The sequence below is a fragment of the Bos grunniens genome, chromosome 8, assembly GCF_055505025.1.
Source record: "Bos grunniens cultivar Pamir isolate PY7600 chromosome 8, Bosgru_T2T1.0, whole genome shotgun sequence".
Taxonomy (NCBI): domain Eukaryota; kingdom Metazoa; phylum Chordata; class Mammalia; order Artiodactyla; family Bovidae; genus Bos; species Bos grunniens.
In genome coordinates this window covers 90,982,344-91,009,564 of record NC_141172.1, presented here as the reverse complement: position 1 = coordinate 91,009,564, position 27,221 = coordinate 90,982,344, and the positions used below count along the sequence as shown (strand labels likewise).

The 27,221-nt window shown below is 42.5% G+C and overlaps 2 protein-coding genes across 3 annotated transcripts in view; both read left to right on the top strand.

The window, feature by feature from the left end:
- The window catches only part of GRIN3A (glutamate ionotropic receptor NMDA type subunit 3A), a 205,755-nt gene that overhangs the window by 162,862 nt on the left and 15,672 nt on the right, over positions 1–27,221 (top strand). Inside the window, exon 7 of one of the 2 annotated variants that reach the window (XM_086315750.1) lies at positions 19,575–19,667. The exons of the other annotated variant lie outside the window; for it this stretch is intronic. Coding sequence (XP_086171876.1) covers positions 19,575–19,667 — 93 coding nt within the window. The remainder of the gene's footprint in view (positions 1–19,574; positions 19,668–27,221) is intronic. 2 annotated transcript variants of the gene reach the window in all.
- PPP3R2 (protein phosphatase 3 regulatory subunit B, beta) lies at positions 17,814–18,852 on the top strand. The gene has a single exon (XM_086315770.1). It carries the CDS (start codon positions 17,980–17,982, stop codon positions 18,490–18,492), a length of 513 nt encoding a protein of 170 aa, XP_086171896.1. The 5' UTR covers positions 17,814–17,979; the 3' UTR covers positions 18,493–18,852.

The window sequence follows — 27,221 nt, the reverse complement described above, 5'->3', positions numbered from 1 at the left end:
GCACGCCAGGCCTCCCTGTCCATCACCAACTCCTGGAGTTCACTCAAACGCACGTCCATTGAGTCAGTGATGCAATCCAGCCATCTCATCCTCTGTCATCCCCTTCTCCTTCTGCCACAATCTCTCCCAGCATTTCCTACCACTTGTTGTGACCAGGGTTAATTCAAGCCAAAATCTCCAAGTGATCAAAGCTGACAGCAAAACATTAGATAAGATGAAGGGAGCCTCCCCATCATGTCCCCAAAGCCAGCAATATGGAATGATTTGCACCTCTCTGATCACAAGCACATCTCTAGGTTGTGCCATTTCAGAGGACCATGAGACCAAGACATCAACTGGATGGGCAATCTGGCTCCCAGGACAAGCCTCTCAGGGTACAGGGCTCTTCAGACTCAGAACCTAACTCCACCTGGACACATAGAGGGAAACATACATAGACTCATAAGCACTAACATAAATCTAATTCCAGTGTGAAATATCTAACACAAAACATAATAGATTTGAAGCCATACACTTTAGGACTTGCATACTGGCTCTACCAATTAATCACTGACTGACTGAACTATTCCTAGGTCTGAGTTTCTTCATTCATGAATGGATATGAAAGTGAAGGGAAAGTGAAGTCCCTATGTCATGTCTGACTCTTTCGATCCCGTGAGCTGTAGCCTACCAGGTTCCTCTGTCCATGGGATTTTCCAGGCAAGAATACTGCAGTGGGTAGCCATTTCCTTCTCCAGGAGATCTTCCTGACTCAGGGATTGAACATGGGTCCCCCGCATTGTAGGCAAACACTTTACCATCTGAGCCACCAGGGAAGTTGATAAAACATAACTTGTCATTTTGTTCTGAGAATAACAGAACATTTATGGAAAGACCTAGGAAAAAAACTTGGCGTAGTAAATAGAAGTATTAATACTTCCTCTCCTTCCATCAGGAGAATTTCCTGGGGTTCATAGATATCTTTAGATATCTTCCTACAGCTCTTTCTAGAAGTGGGAAAACCTTCCCAGAAACTCTCCAGTAGATTTCTTCACATTCATTGGCCAAAAATTGTGTCATCTGTCCATCTTTAAGCCAATAAATGGTGAGGAGAATGAGATTACCATGATAGATTAGCCAGCCATGACTCATCCCCTAAGACTAGTAAGGGGGCAGCTTCCCTGGCAATACATAGTCCCATAGAGAAGACCTAAATGAAAGCAGGGTTCCCTTAGGAAGAATGATTCAGGAGAATGGATGCTAAGTAGACAACCAACCACCTGTTTTATACCTTCTCCCATCCTACCTGCTTCTAGCCATCAGTACAATGAGGTATTTGGATATAATCATCTGCAAGCACCCTCCCAGCTTTGATATAGTGATCATGGTCTTTCTTTATGTCATCCTGAGATGAGAATGCTTAATATATTTACCATAAAGCATAATGGTTGAAAGCATGGGCTTTGGAGACAGTTCTAGGTTTGAACACTACCATCTAAGTGATATGAAACATGTTACTTGTCCATTCCTAGCCTCAGCTTTTGCAAATTGGGGTGAAAATGTCTATTTCATAGGATTGTCATGAAAATTAAGGCAGACAATGCATGTAAAATAGTGAGCCTATACCCAAATATGATAACCACAAAGTAACTTACATCCTTAAGGATGATGAGATTTCATCATAACCATTCCAGGGCTATATGGATTTATCAGAAATTTCAAACAAAAAAGAAGACAGGTTTTGAAAAACAAAAAATCAGAAAAGCCATGAACTGTTCAGATGATCCATGCAAAATATACCACATCATTTTTCAACCATGGTTTTTTAATGGAACAAATTCAGGGGAGAGGCATTTGGGAAACTCTGGATGTAGTGAGCTGGAAGCAACTGGATAAGAGGCTGATGTCAGGATCAAGTTATGGTTATTAAGACAACCCTGGGCTGGCTTTCCAGGTCAGCTGAATTTGAAGGGGATGAGGGGTAGGAATGAGAATGGAAGAGAAGTGTACCCTTAATTGGAACTTCAGAGACAGAAATAAAGGAAGATTCTGATAACATCCATGTGGGTGTAGAGTTAGGGGGGCCACCTCCAGCCTCGGGGAATGTTAAGGACACACAGGGAGCACTTCTTTCTCCAGACGGTGGTCTGAAGTAAGGCCTATTCTGGTCTGTTCAGTAACAAGCTGCTTTGCAGGGATGCTCACCTGTGTGCATTTAAACAGCAGAGCATATCCTTGGGCACTGATGACCATGTTTGTCTTGAAGAACCTAGGACAGAATTTCAGGATGTCACCCTCACAGAACCTAAAGGTACAATGTAATTAGGTACATGTACCTAAAGGTACAATGACATCCATATTCAGCTTATTGGCTGAGCTTGGTCTCCTCTGTGAAGGCCCTCTGCCTGCTGTATTTTCTTTCACTCAATCCTTGGGTCTCCACCTGCTGTTTTGAGGTGGGGAGAGGGTTAGCTTTCTCTCGAAAAGGTCAGAAGAAGGAAGCATGCTTGTTAGCACTTTCCTTGCCATCTCTTTTTCCTCAAACCTCGTACAGTCTGGGCTATTAGTGTGAAGAAAGTAGGACTGGATTTGAAATCAGACAGACCATATTTGAAGCCTGCCTGTACCATCTACCTGCCTTGGAAAAATCATGAACCCACCCAAGTCTCAGCTTCTTCATCTCTTCAGTAACTTTTTGTAAGGAGTTAATACAGTAGTAGTTTAATGCAGTGGTTCCCAACCTTTTTGGCACCAGGGACCTATTTCATGGAGACAATTTTCCCATGGACCCAGGTAGGGGGATGGTTTGGGGAGGATTCAAGAGCATTACATTTATTGTGCACTTTATTCCTATTATTATTACATCAGCTCCACCTCAGATCATCAGGCACTAAATCCTGGAGGTTGAGGACTCCTGGTTTAATGAATACATCCCTCTTCCTTCAGTCCCCCAGGGGGAGGGGTGCAGAGCACAGCACAGCAGAAGCAGGAATGTTCTGGAGGGTACCTCTCCCAACAGGTGCTCTTAAGAAGGACATTCCTCTGACCTCCCATTTTCCAGGTACAGTCCTAGTCCGTGTCTGTTACCACAAAGTCATTAAACAATTTCACTCTGAAAAAAAATCCTCATTTGGCAAATGAATAATAGCAATATACGGTCACCTAGCATGCTTTCTTCCACCTATTTCTCACAGTTGGACATTAATACATGATCCCCTGTGAGAACCTTGATCTATTCACCCTTCATCTCTTGGCAACCCTAGAGCTGTCTAGCGGCAATCTCTCTGAAGAATAAACTGGTTTTTTTTTTTTAATTCTAGGGCTTTATCTGCTCCCCAGAGTCACCTAGAAAATTGCAGGTCCAATTCTGCAGATCAGACTCCAGCAATTTTCAGAGAAGAATTTTAAATTGACTCAGATGTTTCTTCATGATCCTCCTAGCACAGCTGTGCCTCTGCTCACAGTAGACTCACTGTCAATCAATTCCACAGGAAAAAAGTATGGCAGACTTTAAGTTTCATTCATTTTACTCTGACTCAGCCCCCCAAAAATATAATTTTTTTGAGTCACTGAATTTAAGGGTTCCAGGTTTTATGAAATCTGTTATTTACAAACGAGGAAAAGGAAGGTAGCAGGTCACAGCTTATCGAACTCCCAAAACTTTTCAAGGAATTATTAAGATTTATGATGATACCTCCTTTTATAAGTCTCCTTTAAATATTGGGTTGAATAATGTGCCTTTTACCAACTGGGAATAGTTAAGAAGAAAGAGGAAACAGTTTGGGCAGAGAATGGATAGCACACTCAAACAGCCTGAGGAGAATTTTCAAGAAACTCTTTACAGAGGTGTGATCTAAGGAAACAACAGGAATACTGCAACATCTCAGGGCAGGTAAAGTGAAGGAGACATTACCTAAGCTAAGGAAGCACACCTTAGCTCAAAGGGAAACATGGAGAGAGCCACTCCTAGAATTCAGGGAGGCACAGGAAAAGGCATTCAAATAGGAACTGGAGCCTTTGGTCAGGGATGTAAACATGCCACAGTGACCTGGTTGAGAGAGGGCAAGGAAGTAAATACCTGACCTTAGTCTCCTTCTGTCCTGGCATCTTCCACTGCTGCCTTTGTTGTTCAGTCACCCAGTTATGTCTGACCCTTTGCAACCCCATGGACTGTAGCACGTTAGGTTTCTCTGTCCTTCATCATCTCCAGGAGTTTGCTCAAACTCATGTCCATTGAGTCAGTGATGCCATCCAACTATCTCATCCTCTGTCGTCCCGTTCTCCTCCTGTCTTCAGTCTTTCCCAGCAACAGGGTCTTTTCCGATGAGTCAGTTCTTCGCATCAGGTGGCCAAAGTATTTGTGTTTCAGCTTCAGCATCAGTCCTTCCAATGAATATTCAGGACTGATTTCCTTTAGGATGGACTGGTTTGATCTCCTTGCAGTCCAAGGGACTTTCAAGAGTCTTCTCCAACAGCACAGTTCAAAAGCACAAGTTCTTCAGTGCTCAATCTTCTTTACATCCGTACATGGCTACTGGACAAACCATAGCTTTGACTATATGGACCTTTGTCAGAAAAGTAATGTCTCTGCTTTTTAATATGCTATCTATGTCTGTCATAGCTTTTCTTCCAAAGAGTAAGCATCTTTTAATTTCATGCCTACAGTCACCATCCACACTGATTTTGGAGCTCAAGGAAAAAAGTCTATCACTGTTTCCATTGTTTCCCTATCTATTTGCCGTGAAGTGATGGGACTGGATGCAATGATCTTTATTTTCTGAGTGTTGAGTTTTAAGCCAGCTTTTTAACTCTCCTCTTTCACCTTCATCAAGAGGATCTTTACTTCCTCTTTGATTTCTGCCATAAGGTTGGTGTCATCTGCATAGCTGAGGTTATTGATATTTCTCCTGACAATCTTGATTCCAGCTTGTGATTCATCCAGCCCAGCATTTCACATGATATACTCAGCATATAATGTCAGTAAGCAGGATGAAAATATATAACCTTGACATACTCCTTTCCCAATTTGGAACCAGTCTGTTGTTCCATGTCTGGTTCTAACTGTTGCTTTTTGACCTGCATACAGGTTTCTCAGAAGGCAGGTAAGATGGTCTGGTATTCCCATCTCTTTAAGAATTTTCCAGTTTGTTGTGATCTACACAGCCAAAGTCTTTAGCATAGTCAATGAAGCAGAAGTAGATGTTTTTCTGGAATTCTCTTGCTTTTTTGATGATCCAGCAGATGTTGGCAATTTGACCTTTGGTTCCTCTGCCTTTTCTAAAACCAGCTTGTACATCTGGAAGTTCTTGGATCATGTAGTGTTGAAGCCTAGTTTGAAGGATTTTGAGCATGACCTTATTAGTGAAATGAGTGCAATTGTGCAGTAGTTTGAACATTCTTTGGCATTACCTTTCATTGGGATTGGAATGAAAACTGATCTTTTCCAGTCCTGTGGCCACTGCTGAGTTTCCCAAATTTGCTGGCATACTGAGTGCAGCACTTTCACACCATCATCTTTTAGGATTTGAAATAGTTCAGTTAGAATTCCATCACCTCCACTAGGTTTGTTTGTAGTGATGCTTCCTAAGGTCTACTTGACTTCACACTCCAGACTTCCAGGATGTCTGGCTCCAGGTTAGTGATCACACCATCATGGCTCCAGGTCACTAAGATCTTTTTTGTATAGTTCTTCTGTGTACTCTTGCCACCTCTTCTTAATATATCTTCTGCTTCTGTTAGGTCCATACCATTTCTGTCCTTTATTGTGCCCATCTTTGCATGAAATGTTCCCCTGGTATCTCTGATTTTCTTGAAGAGATCTCTAGTCTTTCCCATTCTATTGTTTTCAACTAAATTTTTGCATTGTTCACTTAGGAAGGCTTTCTTATCTCTCCTTTTTATTCTTTGGAATTCTGCATTCAGATGTGTATATTTTTCCTTTTTTTCTTTGCCTTTCACTTCAGGAGAGGGTATTAAAATAGGAGCTGGAGGCTTTGATTAGGGCATAGACATGCCACAGTGACCTGGCTGAGAGAGGCCCAGGAAGTAAATACCTGACCTTAGTCTCCTCTCTGCTCCCGCCACCCTAGCCTCTTCTACCACTGCCTCAAGCCAAGGAAACCAGTCACTATAGTCCATAAGCCTCCCTATGGCACAAATTGGGATGGGGAGAGGTGGAGAGTGGGTCTGGGATGTAAAAACTGTCTAGAACAGCCCCTCATGGCAAGTGAAGGTAGGGAAGGGGCCAGCTAAAAGAAAGCGCCTGCAGCCTGACCACCTAGAACGTGCAGCTTCTGCACCTGCAGACCAAGGTCTAGCCTGCAGGGAGGGAGATTGTTCCTTGCACGGATTACAGAGGAGGAGGTAGGACAACCGGGACTGGAATGACCTTGGTCTTAGGAGGCAGACCACCCTTGCTCTATCATTACTCTGAGAAGACAATTTCACATCCTTGGGGAAGTTACTGAATCTCTGTGAGCCTCAGCTGAAGCCATAGCTTGCTGGGTTTTTACAAGGTTTTCTGCCTCTGATTCCATGGGTCTCCTTGTGTTGCTGTTGGATGTTTAGGAAACAAATAACATACTAAGCACAAGGTGGAACATTGCAGTGAAGGGAGCTCTACTTCAGAAATCCAGAAATCTAAATTATGGAAAGTAGGAAAAAGGAAAAATAAATTTTGAGACAGTCTAAAAGTAAATTACACTTTTCAGTGGTTTTTTAAAAAATTAATATTAAAGAAAGTGCACATTAGGAAACTTTGCCCCATTCCATCCATGATCTCACCTTCAATTTGACCTTCACCCCATCCCTGAATTTACTCAATCCTTGCGCCCCCCATTCCTGCCCCCTCACTCCAACCAAACCTTTAATTCATTCTTGATCTTACCCATCCTTGGCAACCCCCAATCCTGAACCTCATCCAGTAAGGATGAGTGGGGTGGAGTGAGGATGTTTGTGAAGCTCATTATTAGGTGATATTTTAAGCTGAAGTGTAAATGGTTTAAGAGCACTGTACAGGTGCAAATATAAAAACAACCTCTGTGTCAAAATATCCCCATGTAAAATGTACATAAAGACATCATGAACACAGATTGCTTAACCTCTCTGAGTTTCCTCCTCTACTAGCTGGAGAGAAGATCTGATGATTTGGCTTGGTGTAAGGAACAGAGATAATGTTCATAAAACTGTCTGACATGTGGTATGTACTGAATGGATGGTAGTTATCATATCATATGGTAGTCAGGATGGTAGTTGTCTTGACTCTCTCATGAACCAACTGAGTGACTTTCAGCACATCACTTAATTTCTCTGAAGTCTGTTTATTGCCCTTAAGACTGAGCCATGCAGCATGTCCTGCTTTGAGAATGCTGTGGTTCTCAGGCAGGCACATTTAGAGGAATCCTGACCTAACTAGCTGAAGATCTGGCTCCTGGGACCCTAAGGAGGACAATGAACTGATGGGCTCTCCATCCCTGACCACCAAAACGAGCACCTAGTGTGAAACCTAGTAATATTTGTTCACTGAGAAAGTGGAGCTTTCTCATAGCAGACTCATTCTTCCCTCTTAATTTTTTGTGGGGATGAGGAATGGGTTAGTCATCTATACGTTGAAAGCCAAACAGATCACACAAGTCACATCAAGGAGCTTCAGTGCCTGTCAATTTTCTTTGCAGTTTATCTTTAAAGACCCAAACGGAATAGTACAGGAGTGGGGGAGTGGTGAGTTTTAACTCAGTCTCTTTTGCTGTTAACAACTAGGTCACATCGCAACAGCCTCCTGCACCTCTCTCATCCCTGCCCCTTCCTTTTTCAATTTAAAATGTCACTGTCTGCTTTTCAACCTGATGAAAGTTATGGTGAGGCAGGGAGAGTTAATGACTGTAGATTGCTTTAAATTGAAAACCTGTGTAAGTCAAGAACCACTTTGACAGCTGAGTGCTTCCCTTGAAATAGCCTAAGTAATTACGCTTAATATTTAAGCCAAGCATAAGGTCAGATGGAACCTATCCAGGTAGCGCTTTCTGAAAACCTAAAGAAACACAAAGCTGTACGTGTGTCCTTTTATAATATGGTGGAATTGTACATGAAGAAAGAGAGGCCAGCCTCAGAAAGGCCTCACCTTCTCTTACCAGAACAAATTCACCTAGCTGAACAAATGTTTCCTCCTCCGTGCCTGAGTACAGACTATGCATATAGAAGAAAAAAATACTTGATAAATAATAAGTACATGCTTATTTTTTGGACTCATCTCCAAAAAAGCAGAAGCATCTTATAATTCCAACATAAATGTTCTTTCATATAATATTTACATGTTATAGAACTGAAGACTTTGGGGGGAAAACTTGAGAAATATAAGATTCTGGAATTTTCTGTTTTGCAGTGTGCCTTATTAACCAGCACCTACAATTTTATGTTATTCCTTTTATCCAACTCAGCTTGTAGATTTCAATGAGAAAACATGAAGATGGCTTACACAAACCATTAGCCTCAACTTAAAACAGATATTTAAAGAAACAACAATAACTATTTTCTTTAAAAAGCATTCCAAGTCGGGTTGCTGGGTGCGCAGGCTGGAGATCTACAATTCTCTAGTCTTGTTTCTCTAGCTTGTTTTCACAAAGCTACAGCTGCTTCTCTATGACTCGCTGGTTAATATAAATGACAGAAGCTTGAATTCTGATACAGTAAGAACATTCCAGCAAGTTCCCACCCCCCACCCGACCCTTGCTAATGAGCAAGTAACCAGATAACACGGCATAAGAGTCTCCTCTTTGATATACCAGAGCTGCTTGGGCGTCAGTTGTATGACCACCTACTGTTAATAGTCCTTGTTTTCCCTCTGGTTGAATTCAACAAGCTCATGAATATTTATAAATGTTATTCACTATGTGACTAAAAGGTGTGAACAGTGCTCAAGCTGATTAGGACTATTGTGAGAGACAGTCTTCCTTCCACTGTTTTAGATTTCCATACACTTAAATCTGTGGAGGAATCACATGAAACAGGACTCCTCCCTAATTATTCCAAGTGCTAAATAGTTACCTCCAGGTTCTGAAGTTTCCTGCTTCTGGGGAGAAAAAAAAAAGAAAAAAACATGAAAATGTGTGAAGATTGCCATCTAGTGGTTATAGTGTGAAGTTTTACAAAATATCAGAAAACCATGCGTTTTATTTCTCAGACAGTATTAACCAAGTCTAGTAATGTGAACGGAGAAGGCAATGGCATCCTACTCCAGTATTCTTGCCTGGAGAATCCCAGGGACGGCAGAGCCTGGTGGGCTGCTGTCTATGGGGTCGCACAGAGTCGGACACGACTGAAGTGACTTAGCAGCAGCAGCAGCAGTAATGTGAAAACTTGCCCCAACGTTTCCTCTGAAAACACTTCCTCCCATAGCTGTGGGAGTTGGATGAGAAGCCAGCACTGTCAGGGGTGCAGGGCAAGGAGCCCTGGAGCCCTTACAGGGTCCCCATCTCATTACACAGTAAAGGTAGCTTCCTGCAACATCCAAGCACAGGGCAGGTCAGCCAGGGAAGCCAGTGCAGTCACATTTGGAGTTTCATCTTTGCCTGCCCCCTCTGTCTTTCTATCCAGTAAGACTTCAAGCCTAATTTTATGAGTTGCATTGTGCCCCGCCATCCCCTAGCAAAGATAGGTTGAAGTCCTCCCCCTGATACCTCAGGAGAGGGCCTGGTTTGGAAATATGGTCATTGAAGAGGAGATTAAATAGTCATATTGTAGTAGAGAGGGTCCTTAATCCAACATGACTGCCGTCCCTGTACGGAGACAACTAGCTTGCAGAGACTGAGACATGGGGAGAACACCACGTGACCATGAAGGCAGACGGTGGATTTATGGCGGCTTGAGGCCAGAGAACACCAGAGTTGGCCAGCAAACTATCAGAAGCTAGGAATAAACAAGGAAGGATCTTACAGGTTTGATGGAATGTGGTCCTGCTGACATCCTGATTTCAAATGTCTGGTTTTCAGAATTGGGAGACAATACATTTCTGTTGAAAGCACAACCCAGTTTGTGGCACTTGTCATGGAAGCCCAGCAAATGAACACACTTCACCTTTCTCCTCTTGTGCCTCTTTCATCCTTGCTCTTTCATCCTTGCTCAGCTCTCATACTCCAGACAAACAGGCATAGCTGTCATTGTTTGCTGGCTGCTCTCCCAAGTGTCAGGCTCTCCCCTTGTTCAGCTCACCCTTCACAATGCCAGGTTGATCTTTTTAGACTATAATTCTGATTAGGTCACTCACCTGGCTTCCCTGTCATATAAAAACCGAATGTCTTCAGCCAAACATTCCAAACTCCTCTTGATCTGGTTCCTTCCAGCTCACTTTCCGTTATTTAGCTCAAGTATTTCAGCCACATTAAACTAGTCACTGGTATCTGTCACTGCTCCCTTTCCCACTACTGTGATCATGGATTTTGCTCCCCTTGTCTTCATCAGAATCAAACAGTACTTATTGGGGTGGGGCAGGGAATCTTCATTCATTTCCAGCAAGAATTCTAGGAAGGTCTCAAAAATTTCTCAGTTCTCTGAATTCTTACAGCTCTTTGCCCTTACCTCTCAGATATCTTTCTTTTTCCATCTTGTGCTGTAAGTAATCACAGTCTTTAATGCTTCAATTCACTCAGTAATCAGTAGATTTTTCTGAGTAGGGACCATCTCTACATGCCCCCAATGTTGTATATGTCAAAACATAACTGGATAAATGATGCCCTGTAAAGGAATGATTGAATAAATGTTGCCCTTTCTTTAACGTCTAGGGCATGGTCAGACCATCTGTTCACTTCATCTAATATCATGCTCTCCCTTGACCTCCCTGTTCTGGCCACAGTGGCCTTTAAGTTTGTCTTACCTGGCTCCTCTGTCCCAGTCTGCACCCAGAGGTGTTTCTTCCTGGAACACATATCCCTAGTCAAATATCCAGTTAACTTCTCCCTGAGATTTCAGCTCAACCATCACTTCTACAAGAGGGGTTTTGTTCATCTTTCTGACTAAATCAAGTTCCTATTGTGTGACCTCTCATCTGTGATGCTCACCACGGGTTCACCCGTACATTTATGGGCATGATAATTTGGTTAATAGGCATCTTCCCTATGAATAGTAATCTCCATAAGGACAGAGACAGGTGGGAAAGTATTTGCCTTAGGTCACTACTGTATGCCTTTCATATTTCAGAAGCTCAATAAATATTTGTGTAGAAAACAAAGGAGTAGTTGAGTGTATCTGCATGGGTATATATGCAAATAGTCTATTAGAATTAGAATTTTCTAAGCTAGTATCCAGTAGGCAATAATTATAATATCTACCATATTTGTATCTACTATATGCTAGGCACAGAGTCTAATACTTTATGCATTCTATCTCATTTAATCCCGAAAATGATGCTATAAGTTAGCAATTGTATCCTTGTTTTACAGATGAGCAAACAGTGGTTCAGACAAGTAACTCAACCCAAGATTACACAGTTGTTAAACAGCAAAATTATGATTAAAAAACCGTATATTCCAAAGCTCATTTTAAATACCATCGCAGAACTACAGAAGAAAATCAACATAGTCCTCTTGATCCTTTTGACTATACATGATGAACATAAAAGACTGAGCAAATAGTGTTACATCCTTAAAGCCAAAACAATCAAGAGTAGATTTCTCAGGGGATTGTTTCTTGTTCACAGAAAACCTCCATCTCCTGGCACATAGTAGGTGCTCAACATATAATGTGTTAAATGGATTTTTTTATTTTTGAAGTAGAGTTGGTAGCTCAGCTGGTAAAGAATCTGTCTGCAATGCAGGAGACCAAGTTCGATTCCTGGGTTGGGAAGATCTCCTGGAGAAGGGATAGGCTACCCACTCCAGTATTCTTGGGCTTCCCTGGTGGCTCAGATGGTAAAGAATCTGCCTTCAATGTGGGAGACCTGGATTTGATCCCAAGTTGGGAAGATCCCTTGGAGAAGGGTATGGCAACCCACTCCAGTATTCTTTCCTGGAGAATCCCTGTGGGTGGAGTAGCCTGGTGGGCTGCAGTCCACGGGGTCGCAAAGAGTCAGACACAACTGAATGACTAAGCAAATACAGAGTTGACTTATGATATTAGTTTCAGGTTTACAACATAGGGATTCACTATTTTTATAGTTTATACCCCATATAAAGATATTATAAAATATTGGTCATATTTTCCCTGTGCTATATGTTACATCCTTATATCTTATTCATTTTACACCCAGTCCTTCATACCTCTTCATCTCCCTCCCCGTCTCTTGCTCCTCCCCCACTGCTTCCCTCAATCAGAACCACTAGTTTGTTCTCTGTGAGTGTTTCTGTATTATAATATTCATTTGTCTTATTTTTCAGATTCCACATATAAGTGAAAACATTTGCATTTGTCTTTCTCTGACTTATTTCAATTAGCATAACACACCCTCCAGGTCCATCCGTGTTACTGCAACATTTGTTCAATGGATTTAAACTTCAAACAAGGTTTGTCACATCAAAGAATGATAAAACTGATAAATCCAGAGTCAAAATTCTGCTTCGAGAAAGCAAATGAAGGAGTAGGAAAGAGAAGAATAAGGAGACAGGGTACAAAATTAGGGGCTCAGGGTCCTTTTGAGTCCCTAATGTGTTCTGATATGCTATTTGGGGTGCTTTTTAAAAAAGTAGATGTTCTCCCACTTAGACCTATAAAAACACCACCACTATATTATTTCTAAGTCGCAGGTGAGAACTCTGATGCTCATGAAAGGTTTTAACATTTTCTTTAAGTTGCTTTTCTTTTTTTAATGAGGACCATTTTTAAAGTCTTTATTGAATTTGTTACATTATTTCTGTTGTCTATAATCTGTTTTTGTTTTGTTTTTTGGTCATGAGGAATCTTAGTTCCCCAACCAGGGATTGAACCCACACCCCTTGCATTGGAAGACAGTCTTAACCACTTGACCAGCATGGAAGTCCTTCATGAAAGGTTTTAAACTTAGAGCTATATTGTTCCACATTCTACATGGTGGCCAATTCAATACAAATAGATGTTAAAGATACTGACCAGTGAAATCACAGAAACGTGAGGGCTTCCACCTGTAAATCTCACAGAGTAACTGTGAATTACTCAGAAGCCTGTTCTCCTGACTAACTTGGAAGATGAAGTTTTACCTGATTCTCAATTCTCATTACTTCTGTTTCTATTTTCCAACGTCAGCTATATTTGCACATAACACTTCCCGGTTCCTTTTTCTTTTTTTGAAAACTCTTGAGGAAAAGAAAATGGCTTATTGAAAGTGGAAATGGTGTCAGAATCCTAATTTCTTCCAGAACAACCAGTCAATCCTTTTAACATGCTTACTGTAGTGAATGTCCAGCAATCCACATCCCTTCACAGTGATAAAGAGAGTGACAAATAGCATTTTTCATGGAAATGACTAAGAATAATGGCTGGAGAATATTGAAACAATAACACGAAGTCCCATAATAATGCTGAACTACAAAGTTTATGAAATGTGAAACAATGGGAAACTCAGCTTTACATTGACTAAAATTTCAGATCCAACATCACATTATCTCCTCTACAAGGCAGTAAAGCAGTTCCAACTGCTCACTGAATTATTTCAAGGAAGTGGTACCATCTTCCTGGTATTGTCTGTTTGACCATTAAATTAGTTAACTCTTGGGACAATATTTCTCCTTCTACATAACATTTCTATATGCAGTCTCTCTTCTCACTCTTAGAATAGATAAGTGAATGTGAACATGAAAGTCGTTCAGTCATGTCCAAATCTTTGTGACCTCACGAACTATACAGTCCATGGAATTCTCCAGGCCAGAATACTGAAGTGGGTAGCCTGTCTCTTCTCCAGGGGATCTTCCCAACCCAGGGATTGAACCCAGGTCTCCAGCATTGTGAGCAGATTCTTTACCATCTGAGCCACAGAGAATAGATAAAACAGATGATGATTATCACCACTTTACAGATGAGGACAGTTAGGCTAGGACATAACAGCTCCTCTAATAATCACAGCTAATGGGGCAGAGCAGGGACTGGAACCTGGTCTATTTAATTCCTATGCTCTCACCACTGCACCTCGCTACCTCCTAATAACACACCACATAGAGGAAAATACTTACTTAAGAGTTCCCACACTAATGACTCCTTCCTAAAGAACGACCTTCAGAACATTACTCAAGAGAAAGTCGTGAGGACTCCATAGGAGTACAAGTGAGGTTCATCACTGCTTGCCTGCAATGGAAAGTTTGCCATCGGCCACCAAAGAACACTGCCCTGGAGGAGCTGAAGTTAATGCTGGCAAAATACTGAGAGTAGCAAGTGGCATAGTGTACACGGTATATAGGAAGTGTTCATCAAACGGACATACATACACTTAAGTGCTCAGGCTTCCAAGTATTCTTTCTTTAAGCCTTCGTCTCCACCAGCAGGGTAAACAATAACAAAATTAGTAATAATAACGATAATAATGATTGTTTATCTTATTGGCTAGTAACAGCTTTAATCCTCATACAACTGTATGAAATACATTATTAGCCTCATTTTACGATTGGGAAAACTGACATTAACAACTTGTCCAAGCTACTTACAGCTATTAAGTGGACAGTTAAGATTCAATTGTCCTGTTTTACCAAACACAAGTCTGTGTGCCCCATGCAGAGTGAGGCCAAACAATACCAAAAGGTTAGAGTTTGGAGCAGAGAAAGGGCAACTGCAAGGCCATGCAAGGAGACAGGTGACTCATGTCTTAAAAACCCCCAAACTCCCTGAAAGTTTACAGCAAAGCCCTCTCTTAGGAAAAGTGAAGGAGGGACGTGATTAGTTGTTGCAAACTTCTTGGGGTCAGATCCTTTGTTCTTCAGGTCACCACGTTCCTGGAAACTTCCACAGAAGCACATGTTGCTCTCTGTTCTGACAAGAAAGGGAAGGGGAGGCATTTAATTCTGTCTCCTTGGTTGCTTGTGCCTTTGAACACTTAAATGCTGCAGGCAAAGTAACATTGTTACCCCTTATTTTACTCGCTCAAGGTCCCAAGGCTTGACTTTCATCCTTCAGGGTCCAGCCCTGGCTAAGTCCATTTTCAGACCAGTACCCTGCCCAGCCTGGCGTGCTGCAGTCCATGGGGTCACAAAGAGTGGAGCACAATTTGGTGACTGAACAACAACAAACCTGCCCAGAAGCATTTGATCCATGCAGTCCAGGTCCTCCCTCCAGTGACCAGGCCCTGCTGAAGAGGCAGGTCTCACCTGGCAGTGCTCTCAGGGCCAGGTCCCCAGACTCTGCCCAGCTGTCATCACTGAGGAAGCCAGGTGCCCAGGACCCAGCCAGACCTCAGGCCCCTCAGACTCCCCAAACGAGGATGGGTCTCAAGCACTGTGAGCCAGGATGACTGCTGCTGCCATTAGGTTGCAGGGGATGGGGCAGAGGTTCACCACCACTTCAAGGCCTGAACCCACCCAGTGGGCGGCCATAGCGAGAGCTGTGCAGGACACAGCGCTCAGCCTGTCCCCAGGCCCCCAGCTCACCTGCCGGCCTGAGACCAGAAGGCCTGGAGTGCCTTTGGGAGAAGGCCACAATCTGCCTCTCACCACACTCACAGACACAAGGACCTCGGTCCAGCTGACTGTTGGCCAGGCTGGGTCTCTCACCACCACTGCTGAGGTGCTAATGGTCTCTGGTTAAAGGTCTTGCGCTGAAGGTCGTGATCTCACGCTAACAGCCAGCTGTGCGCCTGCCCCACCCCTAACACACTACTCTAAATCCCTTCCACTCAACCATGCTTCTTTCAGATCTAGTTAATTCAGTCCAGATAATAATTCAGTCATCAAATATTTCAGCCTCTAAACCTTTACTTTTCTTTCTTATTACTATTATTTTATTTATTTGGCTGCACTGGGTCTTAGTTGTGGCAGGCAGGGTCTTCAATCTTCCTTGCATCATGCTGGATCTTTAGTTGCAGCATGTAGGATCTAGCTCCCTCAGTGAGGACAGCTGGGCAGGATCTGGGGACCTGGCCCTGTGGGCACCGCCAGCTGAGACCTGCCTCTTCAGCCAGGCCTGGGCACTGGAGGGAGGACCCAGACTGAGTGCTAGATGAACGTTCCTGGGCAGAGTTGTTATTGTTCAGTCACTAAGTCATGTCTGACTGTTTGCACTCATTGACTGCAGCACGCCAGGTTGGGATCCAACCTTGGCCCCCTGCTTTGGGAGCGTGGAGTCTTAGCCACTGGACCACCAGAGAAGTCCCTCCTTTTCTTTTAAACTGCGTAGACCTAATGGTAAGGTATTCCATGGCTTTGTTGTGCCAGTTTCAGCATGACTACCTTCAGGCTGATATTTTGGCTGAACTAAAGCACAAAAAAGGTGCCAACCTTTTTTAAAATGAGGGAGTGTTTGCCTCTTCCAGTTTGATTTAGGGTCCTAGGAGTCCCCCAAGTCCCTTTAAAATGAATGTTCTTGAGCCAAATGTATTAATACTTTGTATGCACTTGGAGGAACTGATGTGTTCCTAAAAGAAGAAGGAATCTGGGGAATGGCGGTGAGATTCATCATCAACAAAATAGGAATAAATCCAGCTGAAGCAAGGTGGGAGAGCGTGAGAGAGCCTAAGGGCCTCTTATACTCTCAAAACACAGCAAAAGCTTCTCAGGGCACATTGCAGCCATTCCCCAAAGTGATCTGCAGGACAGTCATCAGGCACTGCTGCTGCTGCTGCTAAGTCGCTTTAGTCATGTCCGACTCTGTGAGACCCCATAGATGGCAGCCCACCAGGCTCCACCGCCCCTGGGATTCTCCAGGCAAGAGTACTGGAGTGGGATGCCATTGCCTTCTCCAGGCACTAGCCCAACAAAAATAAGGAGTGGGTTTGAGATGATGTATTTGAAATAATAAGCTGACAGAGGTCTTGGGACCCAAGGTCTTGGGACCTGTATCTTCCCGAAAAGTGCCCTGAATTCAGCATTGTGTATATTCCTCAGGAATATGTTACTGCCTGTAGATGATCCATATGAGAAATTTTGTGCGATAGCTGGACAGTCTCTTACAAAGACCCTGAACCCAATGTTCTAAAAAAGGTCAGTGGCCACTGCATCAGAAGGATGTCAATCCTGGCTTTCCCTCCCAGAGAATTTTTTAAAAAACACTTGACCCTTGAACAGTGCCAGGGGGTTTAGGGGTGCCAACCATCTGTTCAGTGGAAAATCCTTAATTTTATAGTCAGCCCTGGGTATCCTTTCTCAGTATCCATGGTTCTGCGTCAGAGTATTCAACCAACGCCAACCCTGCAGTACTGTAGTATTTACTATCGAAAAATATCTGCATATAAGTGGACCCACACGGTTGAAACCCATGTTGCTCAAGGATCAACTGTTGATGTATATATGACACCAACGCCTTGATGTATTATCTCATTTAGTCCTTAGAGGAGGTCTGCAAATAAGCATCAGGAGCTCCTGCTTGCAGTTCACGCAGTCATTCAACATATGTTAAACACTTACTGCATTTCAGGCACTGTGCTGGGGATACTGAAGTGATTAATACAAAGGCAGCCCCACCCCCTTGGAGTTCACTTTCCAAGCGAAGGAGGAAAAGTGAGGACGTGAGAAGATTTTAAAAATATCAGGAGATAAAGGTTAAGGTGCTGAGAGAAGGATTCAGAAAGGGGACTTCTCCCCCAGCTCCCCTCTCTCCTACTTTTCCTATCTTACCCCCTGAAAGCTTCCCTCTCCCACCGCTTCTTCTCCCCTGATCTCCCCTCACCCACTCCTCCACCTGGCTCCCAGCACCTCCTATTTTCTCGTCTGGTTGCCCGAAGCAGGGGAGGGGGAGGGGGTGAGAGGGGCTAGGGGGCGGGCGGGGGTGGGGGAAGATGTCCCCGCGAGCCTGCCCCACCTGGCCCTCCACCTGCGGGCACAACGGTCTCTTTTTAGCCGCGTGTGCGCCCACCGCCCCTGATCCCTCCTCAGACCCTATGAGCAACAGACTGGCTCCAGAATGGGAAATGAGGCCAGTTACCCGGCGGAGATATGCTCGCACTTCGACGAAGATGAAATTAAAAGGCTGCGCAAGCGTTTTAAGAAGCTGGACTTGGACAGTTCCAGCGCTCTGAGCGTCAAAGAGTTCACGTCCATGCCGGAGCTGCAGGAGAACCCTCTGGTGCAGCGGGTGATCGACGTCTTCGACACCGACGGCGACGGACAGGTGGACTTCCGGGAATTCATCCTGGGGACCTCCCAGTTCAGCGTCCGGGGAGATGAGGAGCAGAAGCTGAGGTTTGCTTTCAGCATCTACGACATGGACAAAGACGGCTACATTTCCAACGGGGAGCTCTTCCAGGTGCTGAAGATGATGGTAGGCGACAACCTGAAAGACTGGCAGTTACAGCAGCTGGTGGACAAAACCATCATCCTCCTGGACAAAGACGGGGACGGGAAAATCTCCTTCCAAGAATTCAGTGCTGTGGTCAGAAGCCTGGAGGTCCACAAGCACTTGGTGACCATTGTGTGAGTTTTATAAGGTCGCCACTCAACAACAACTTTTTCTTTCTTCTCTATCTCTTTAAAGATCTGCCCAAGAGGCCCAGTAACTGCCATCTCTGATCTACTGGAAAGTGTCTCTCTTACTGAAGCAAGATCTTCCAGCCTCTTGACCACCTACCTCAGTGTTACTAACTCTTCTGCTCTCAATGATTCAGGATAATGCCCTGAGTTGGGGAAAACATGATGAAGGAGCATGGAGGGAAAAGAAAAGGAAACAGCTTTTATGAATGTATTTTTTTTTTCTTTGTTTTGATTCAGAAACCAAACTACAAAGAGTGAAGAGAACTTTTAAAGTTCAAAAATAAGAAAATATACATCTTTTCCTTTACTTCTCATGGTTTTATATATGGGGAAAAAATTCCCAAAAGGTGCTAGGTGAACTATTTTCATTTACTTGTGGTGTTCAAGCATCTTTTAACAGATTATTAATTCCTTATTGTAGCAAGAGGGATGAATCTATTTCTCTTGGCTGAGCATCTTTTAATCACCTCTCTCTAGGCAACAAAAGCCCATCTTTCCCTTTTGAAAGCCTCAGACCACAGCTGGGTTCCTCCTGTCTCATTGCTCCAGCTCCTTTACAGTTTCTTTTCAGGCAGAAATTCAGAGGCCTTGTAAGAAAGGCTAAGACAAAATCCCCAGTCTATCAGTCTCAGTGAAGGTGGCTTTTCAGGCTTGATTGCCTACCACAGTATTAAGTTCAGTTAATGGGCCTTCCACACAACCACGACAGAGAACTGCCTGGGAAGCTCACGCATGCATGCATGCTCAGTTACTTCAGTCCTGTCAATCTCTTTGACACCCTATAGACTGTAGCCCACCAGGCTCCTCCATCCATGGCATTCTCCAGGCAAGAATACTGGAGTGGGTTGCCATGTCCTATTCCAGGGGATCTTCCTGAGCCAGGGATTGAACCCACATCTCCTGGGTCTCTTGCATTGCAGGTAGATTCTTTACTGCTGAGCCACCAGGGAAGCCCTTCCTGGGAAGCTCTCTCACCTCCAGTACCTAGTGGGAGAGAATGGGCCACACTCATAGTCCTTCTTCCCACAGGCAGAAGTGGTGGTGATTCCAGCTGCAGTGGACTCTCCCCAGGGTGTGGAAGTGGTATTGCTCTTGGCATTCAAAAGATGCAGAGATGAACAGGTACACCTATGTAGCAGGAGTGGATGCTGTCTATACTAACAAAACTTTTTTTAAGTTTGACCTGGACCTGGCAGGGAAGTTGAGAGCTCTCTCATTGGGGGAAGCCTTGTCTCTAATGTAACATTCAGCCCAGAGTCCCTCACACCCTAATAAACCTGCAGCCAAGGGGTATGCTGGAGCTGTTCTTACTGGGTGAGAACAAAAGTGGGCACTTCCCTCCCCAGTTCCATGTTCAGTGATGTCATATCTATAGTTTCAGATCAGCCACTGTGGGAGTAGTAAGAACTCATGGAAAAGAGCAGAAAGTTGTAGTTGTTTTTGTTCTGCTTCTTTTGGAGAGTCAGTGTACCAGTAAGTACACTGTTCCTTGTACCCTATGCTTGTACCCCTTACCAGCTCTCTATGTCCCACTTACTACTGCCAGTTCGCAGGACAATGAGACATACTCTCCCTACATGTACTAAGCCAAGGTATAAACCCTAGGTGATTTTTTTTTTTCAGGACAAGGAAAACCCATTTCTAGATTTATTATCTTTATATTTTGAAAAGGCTGGTAGCTAGTCTTGCTCCCCCTAAAAGTAGGATAAATAAACCCCCACATTTCATTATTGGCACTATGCCATACTTTTTATTTTATAAATTACTTATGAGCCACAAAGAATAGATGTGCCTGCCCCTTAAATTCCTGTGTAGTCCTAAATATAAATGTATTAATAATCAGTAAATGTTCCCAATCCTGTAGTTATACGAGCCTTACCCCCATTTCAGGATGACACAGTGAAAAGACTCCGACACACCTGAGTTTGGATTCAGTTACAACTGGGTTTTTATCAGTCACTTGTTATTAGCTGTGTGAGCCCAAGCACTTACTTAACCTCTCTATGTCATTTCTCCTGGTTAAAATGAGGCTCCATTCCCAGGTTATTCTGAGAATTCCAAAAGATAAGACATGTTAAGTGCTAGTGCACAACACATTCCCTCTCCATGTCCTTTCGTCCCTTTTTACTCAATCAGAATATAAGGGAAAAGGAGGCCTCTGGGTTCCTTTTGAACCCTTACTTGGTACTTAGCCACACCTACTCTCAGATTAGTAGGACATTTGTGTATCCCTAATCCAGAAATGAAACAATGTCAAGGTCCTCTGCACCCTACAGGCTGTGTCTTCTTCTTCTTTAATTTTTATTTATTTAGTTGACTGCATCAGGTCCTAGTTGGGGTGCGACAGCTTAGTTGCTCCGTGGTTTGTGGGATCTTAGTTCCCTGACCAGGAATCAAACCTGTGTCCCTTACATTGCAAGGCAGATTCTTAACCACTGGACCACCAGGGTCACCACTGGACCACCAGACTTCTTGACTGAGAATTTAAAAAAGAGAGAGGGACTCATTCTAGCCCAACCTATTTGACTTTGTGGAAGAAACCTTTCATGAGAAAAATGAGCTTGTGTAATGCCAGCCAAGAGGACTTCTGAAAGAGAGACATTATTTGTATGTTCTGCAATGTGCACACCAAAATACAGTTTAAAATTAGGACCTAGGGTTTGAAATATGTTGGATTACATGTTCAAATTTAACAAGAGGAAAAAGCATTTCAGCTTATGGAGTGGCTGGAATTCACAAGCTAATTGCTCAATCAGTCTACCTAATGTATTGGGTTAGCCAAAATGCTTGTTTGGGTTTTTCCCACTAATGTCTTAGGAAAAACCTGAAGGAACTTTTTGGACAACCCAATAGTTTCGCAAGGCTTTGTGGCAGTGACCTTAAACTGTGCACCTGCTTCTAGCCTCAGCAACTGGAAAGCTCTGATTGTATGAATATTTAGGGGAAAAGATCACATTTACTTCCATATTAGAATGCTTTGACTCTTCTCTGTTAATTGCCAAGTTGCCAACAAATCTCATTCTGTACAGTTCCTTGGAGTGATAATAGTAGTTGATGCTTATTGAACAGCTGTTCTAGGCCCTATTACGTTTGTTATACCATTTAATCATTGTAACAACATTGTGGGGTGGGTGCCTTCATCTCAGTTTTACAGATGATGCTATAGAGTGATCTAGAAGCTACCCCAAGGTATCCAGCTGGTGAGTGGCAAAGCAAGGACGTGAACCATGCTCTCTGACCACAAATGGTGAGCTCCCTGCACTGCTTCCTATTTTTACGGCTTCTGTATTTACCTGCCTCAAATTATTCCTAAGATAATAAAACCAAGCTTCAATTTTTACAAAAAGATAATTGTTTATCAAGGAGAAAGGAGCTCCTACCTCCTTGGTCCTATGCATTGCAAAAAATTAAAAATATTAGGCAAGGCAATCTTAGATCATCTTCCACCTTCATCTCATCTTGAGAACTAAGTGACAGCATTTAGATTAAACTAGTAACAGCAACCAATATGCTTTGATGCTGCAGACATCAGTAACAATATGTTGTTGTGAATCCTATATTAATGGATTGTGTCTGCTCGCTACCATATGTTGCAATCCCAAAATCAACTAGACAATTTTTTTTGAAATGTAGGGGAAAATATGGCCTTAACATAGTTGATTTATTCTCTATATTGCTGTAAAGGAATCTTCAAGGAAAAATCTTCAGGAATTTTTTTTTTTTATTACAAATCCCATTCTTCACTTATGCTATTGATTTTCTCTGTTAGGACTTAAAGTGTGTCATGAATCTGGCTATTGTGTTTTATCTATTTCCCTTGCTTTGAAAAGGGAGAGGCTTGGGTGTTTGTAAGATAAGGTGGCATGGTGAAAAAGGAGTCAGGTTGGGACTTTGCTGGCAGTCCAGTGGTTAAGACTCCACACTTTCAGTGCAGGGAACATTTCTATCCTTGGTCAGTGAACTAAGATCCCGCATGCCACACAGCACAGCCAAAAAAAATTTTTAAAAGAGGTCGCTAGAGTTAGGATCAGAACTGGATGCCTCTCCTTTTGTATTGGCTGCTATAGCTGTCCCGCTGGCTGGTGATTGTGTGAACAGCAACAAACTATGTGTCCGCTTTAAAGCATCTGCTGGGTCATAGTGAAAAACCACAACACTGAAAGGACCCCAGAGTAGTAAAAGCTGTGTAAAGATACAGCCTCACAGTTCTTAGACTAAAGCTGACCCACAAATACATTTTGTTATTTTGCATGGTGTTTGTTCTCACAAGGTTTTGTGTATATGTGTGTGCATGTGTATGTTACCAATATTTTTTAATAGGATTTTAAGTAGAAATCAAAATCAGCATAAAGGAATGCAGCCCACCCCAGGATGGGTGTGGCCTTTTACTGGCTAAGGTACTTCTGCAACATGGAGCTGAAATTGTCTCAGTGAAGAGAAAGTCCACTCTTAGTTTAAAAAAAAAAAAAAAAAAACGAGATGGATGAAGTGTTCATTATTTTTCAAAAACAAAGCAATTGGGGACTTGCCTGGGGGTCCAGTGGTTAAGAATCCACCCGCCAATGCAGGAAACACGGGTTTGATTTCTGGTCCAGGGAGTTTCCACATGCTGTGGGGTGACAGCCAATGCACCTCAACTTCGAGCCTGTGCTCTAGAGCCCGAGAGCTGCAACTGCTGGAGCCTGCACTCCTAGAGGCTGTGCTCCCTAACCAGAAACCACTTCAGTAAGGAGCTGGAGCTCCACAGTGAAGGACAGCCCCCGCTAACTGCAACTAGAGAAAGCCCTCACCCAGCAACGAAGACCTAGCACAGCCGAAAATAAATAACTTTTAAAAAATAAAGCAATTGTGCACAAAACTTCCCAATGACTATTTACTAACAATTGTTTCTAACTGAACAATAGAGTTTCCAATAATCAAAACAAATGGAGTCATATAGAGTTCAAACATCTGTATAATAAAATCTAACAAAACAAAGCTAACAGGAAAATTTTTAATGAAGAAATATATGTTATGTATTAGGAAAGGGCTTATTAGTTTTCTTCAGTAAAAATTCTCACTTTTTCTGAAATGCGTAATTGGGCAAATGATATAAATATATAATGTATATACAGGGAGATAGGAAAAACAAACTTCAAAAAATAACCTCAAAAATTGAACACATACAAATCGGAATAACCAAAATAGAAAAAAAATGATTAGTTGTAAAACAGAGTTGGCAAGGATGTTAATTAACATCCTGTGCACCGGGGCATCTTGGGAAATGGTTTTCACACTCTTGAGAACTATTTCATACAACACAAGGCATCAGAACAGTTCCATCATCTAACCTGGTAATCCCATCCATTGCAATATATATCTCAAAGAAAGAATCAAAAGTGATTTTTAAAGTGCTCTATGTAAAAGATGTTTTTATTGCAGCAATATTTGTTATATATATGTATATACACTAAACAATATTAAATATTTGACAATTTGGGGATAAAGTGAATTATGATAAAATAATGGTTGCTAATATAAAGCCATTGAAGTTAATAAATAACTATAAATCAATATATTTTCAGATTAAGCTTTTTAAAAAGCATAATTATTAACATATAACAGTTTATAGCTCTGGAAAATATATATGCAAATGGTCATAGTTTGGAAGAGACAATGAAGAACTGAAGATAATTGTTTATATAGGAAAATGATAATGTTCATTGCCTCAAAATTAATTTTTAGAAATATTTTTCTGAGTCATTTTATTAATACATTACGACTTTTCAAAAGACTGCACAATGGAGCTAATTTAGCACACTGAGCACCAGGTCCAAGGGTAAAAGATGGTTGCCCAAACCTAGAAGGGGCCAGAGCTCTGGGAGTACCAAGGACAGAAAGGGGACGTGTCCTCAGCAACCTGGGCAGCGCCATGTTGAGCAGTCATTAAGCAGATTCCAAGTTAGAGGAGATAGAGGTGCCACATCCCCCAGGATGAGGGATGCAATGAGAAGTTCCTGCAGACCCTGATTTTACTGTCCATCTAGATTATTTTCTCATCCATATGTGTGAGCACTGTTATTAATAACTTCACTCATGTAGTGTCTCCCTGGATTTTGCAAATCATCTCCTGTTTTGTTTCATGTTAAATGATCTTTCAGGCTGTATTCATTGATGAGAAAGTTGCAGATTCTGTGAGTGAATACCTTCTTCCTACCTTTTCATGATTGTTGTTACAAGTTTTTTAGAAATCCCCAATTATTACATCGCCCAGTCTTGCCCTATTGTCTTCACCCAGGGAAACTCTCTCCTCTGGTAGCTCTCCTTGGTGCCTCTGGAGCCCTCACCTCATGCAGATGCAGGCCTCCATCTTCTGTCCCCCTCCTCCTGCCTGGATAAAGGGCTATATGTATAGACACAATTAGTCTGCCAAATTTTATTGAGCTACTGCTCTTCTGGGCAAAATATTGGGGTGGCAAAAAAAATGAAAAGGAAATCAGGTCTTCAAAATTAGAAACAGCATTTGCTTCCTCCCCATCCTGCTTCCAAGAATTTAGGAATTAGCCATATTTTATAGGCTCCACAACCTGCCTTTTTTTTTTTCTTTGTCGTTGTTATTCAGTCACTAAGTTGTGTCCAGCTCTTTGCAACCCCATGGACTGCAGCATGCTGGGCTTCCCTGTCCTTCACCATCTTCTGGAGTTTGCTCAAACTCATGTCCATTGAGTCAGGGATGTCATCCAACCATTTTATGCTCTGTCTCCCCCTTCTTTTGCCCCCAATCTTTCCCAGCATCAGGGTCTTTTCCAATGAGTCAGCTCTTTGCATCAGGTAGCCAAAGTACTGGAGCTTTACCTCTCACTAAAACTGTTGTTCCTTCCCTATTTCAGCTCTCTAATTAAAGAAAAAAATTACTTTCAAACCAGGATTTGACTTTACAGACTCAGAGAGCAAATTTGTATATACAAAGTTTTAACACACCAGATCACTGAAAAAGAAAATGATTTCTCCTGGTTCTTTTAGCCCTAGTGCTCTGGGGGAAAGTACTTAATAGGTACTGGAATCCTTGAGAGTAATTGTAACTAAGTTATTTTTCAGGTATGTACTTCCTTAATTAAACATTTATTAGCACTTACTGTATACCAAGCCTCTGCTGCTGCTGCTGCTGCTGCTGCTAAGTCATTTCAGTCGTGTCCAACTCTGTGTGACCCCATAGACAGCAGCCCACCAGGCTCCCCCGTCCCTGGGATTCTCCAGGCAAGAACACTGGAGTGGGTTGCCATTTCCTTCTCCAATGCATGAAAGTGAAAAGTGAAAGTGAAGTCACTCAGTCGTGTCCGACTCTTGCGACCCCATGGACTGCAGCCTTCCAGGCTCCTCCGTCCATGGGATTTTCCAGGCAAGAGTACTGGAGTGGGGTGCCATTGCCTTCTCCATACCAAGCCTCTAGAGACATGCATAGAAAGGCAGAGCTGTACCCTGTCAGAGAAATTTTCCTAGAAGGGGCTCACCCATTCATTTCAGTGTTCTGCAAGAGAAATAAAGTCTCTCTCTCAAAAGAGGTTATGTTGACACCTCAGAGCTAGAGGAGCTTTATGATACTGAAGACACTGGAAATGATGGCTTCAATTACTTTCCAAGCCAAGTGCCTCTGCTTCAGATGTAAACTGGCTTACCTTGGGTCCTGTGCTTGGCCTCCTGTTAACAAGGAGTGAGGGAAAAAAAAAAAAACAAGGAGTGGGGAGTCTGTGGTTGGTAGACACTCCAAAACCACGTGAAGTAGGGAAGGGCCATTCCCCAGGGAAAGGATCCTAAGCAAATAAAGCCAACACATTTCCTGCAGAAGCCAGTTGAAATTTTACTGTGTAAAAAATCTCCAATTTTTTACTTTATTAATTGTTAATATGCTTTTCCTCCCAACTCCCACAATAGGCCCCCAGATTGATGAACACTGGCATTAGAAAGTCAGGATGGCAAGTTTTCCAAGTTCTCTGAGCCTCTTTCTCATCTATTAATTAAGAATATCAATCTCTTTCTCCATCACAGAATTATTCCAAAAATCTCTTGAGATTTATAAGACTTTTGGAGGGTGGAAATATATATATCAATTTATATTATACAAATATTCTAGGTTTCATATGCTTTCATCCACTTATTCCAAAAAACACTTTTTGAGAACCTTATAAATGTTAGGCAGTGTTCTAGGCAACCAGGATATGCACTAGACAAATGAGCAAAATTCCTGGTTTATTGGAGCTTACATTCTCCTTGAGGGAAATAGACACTAAATATGTGTTATGTCAGGGACAAAATAAAACAAGGTAAGGAGAAGAGATTGAGTCCATGAGAAGAGGCTTCCCTGATAGCTCAGCCAGTAAAGAATCCACTTGTAATGCAAGAGACCCTAGTTCGATTCCTGGGTTGGGAAGATCTGCTAGAGAGGGACAGTCTACCCACTCCAGTATTCTGCCCTGGAGACTTCCATGGATTATACAGTCCATGGGGTCACAAAGCATCAGACACAAATGAACAACTTTCACAGGAAAAGAGGGAGAGGATAGGATTTGTCTTTTTTTTTTTTAATTGTTTAAATCATGGTAAAAACAATTTGCCATTTTAACCATTTTTTAAGTGTACAGTTCAATGCCATTAATTAAATTTACAGTGTTGTGCAATCATTACCACTACATGTTTCCA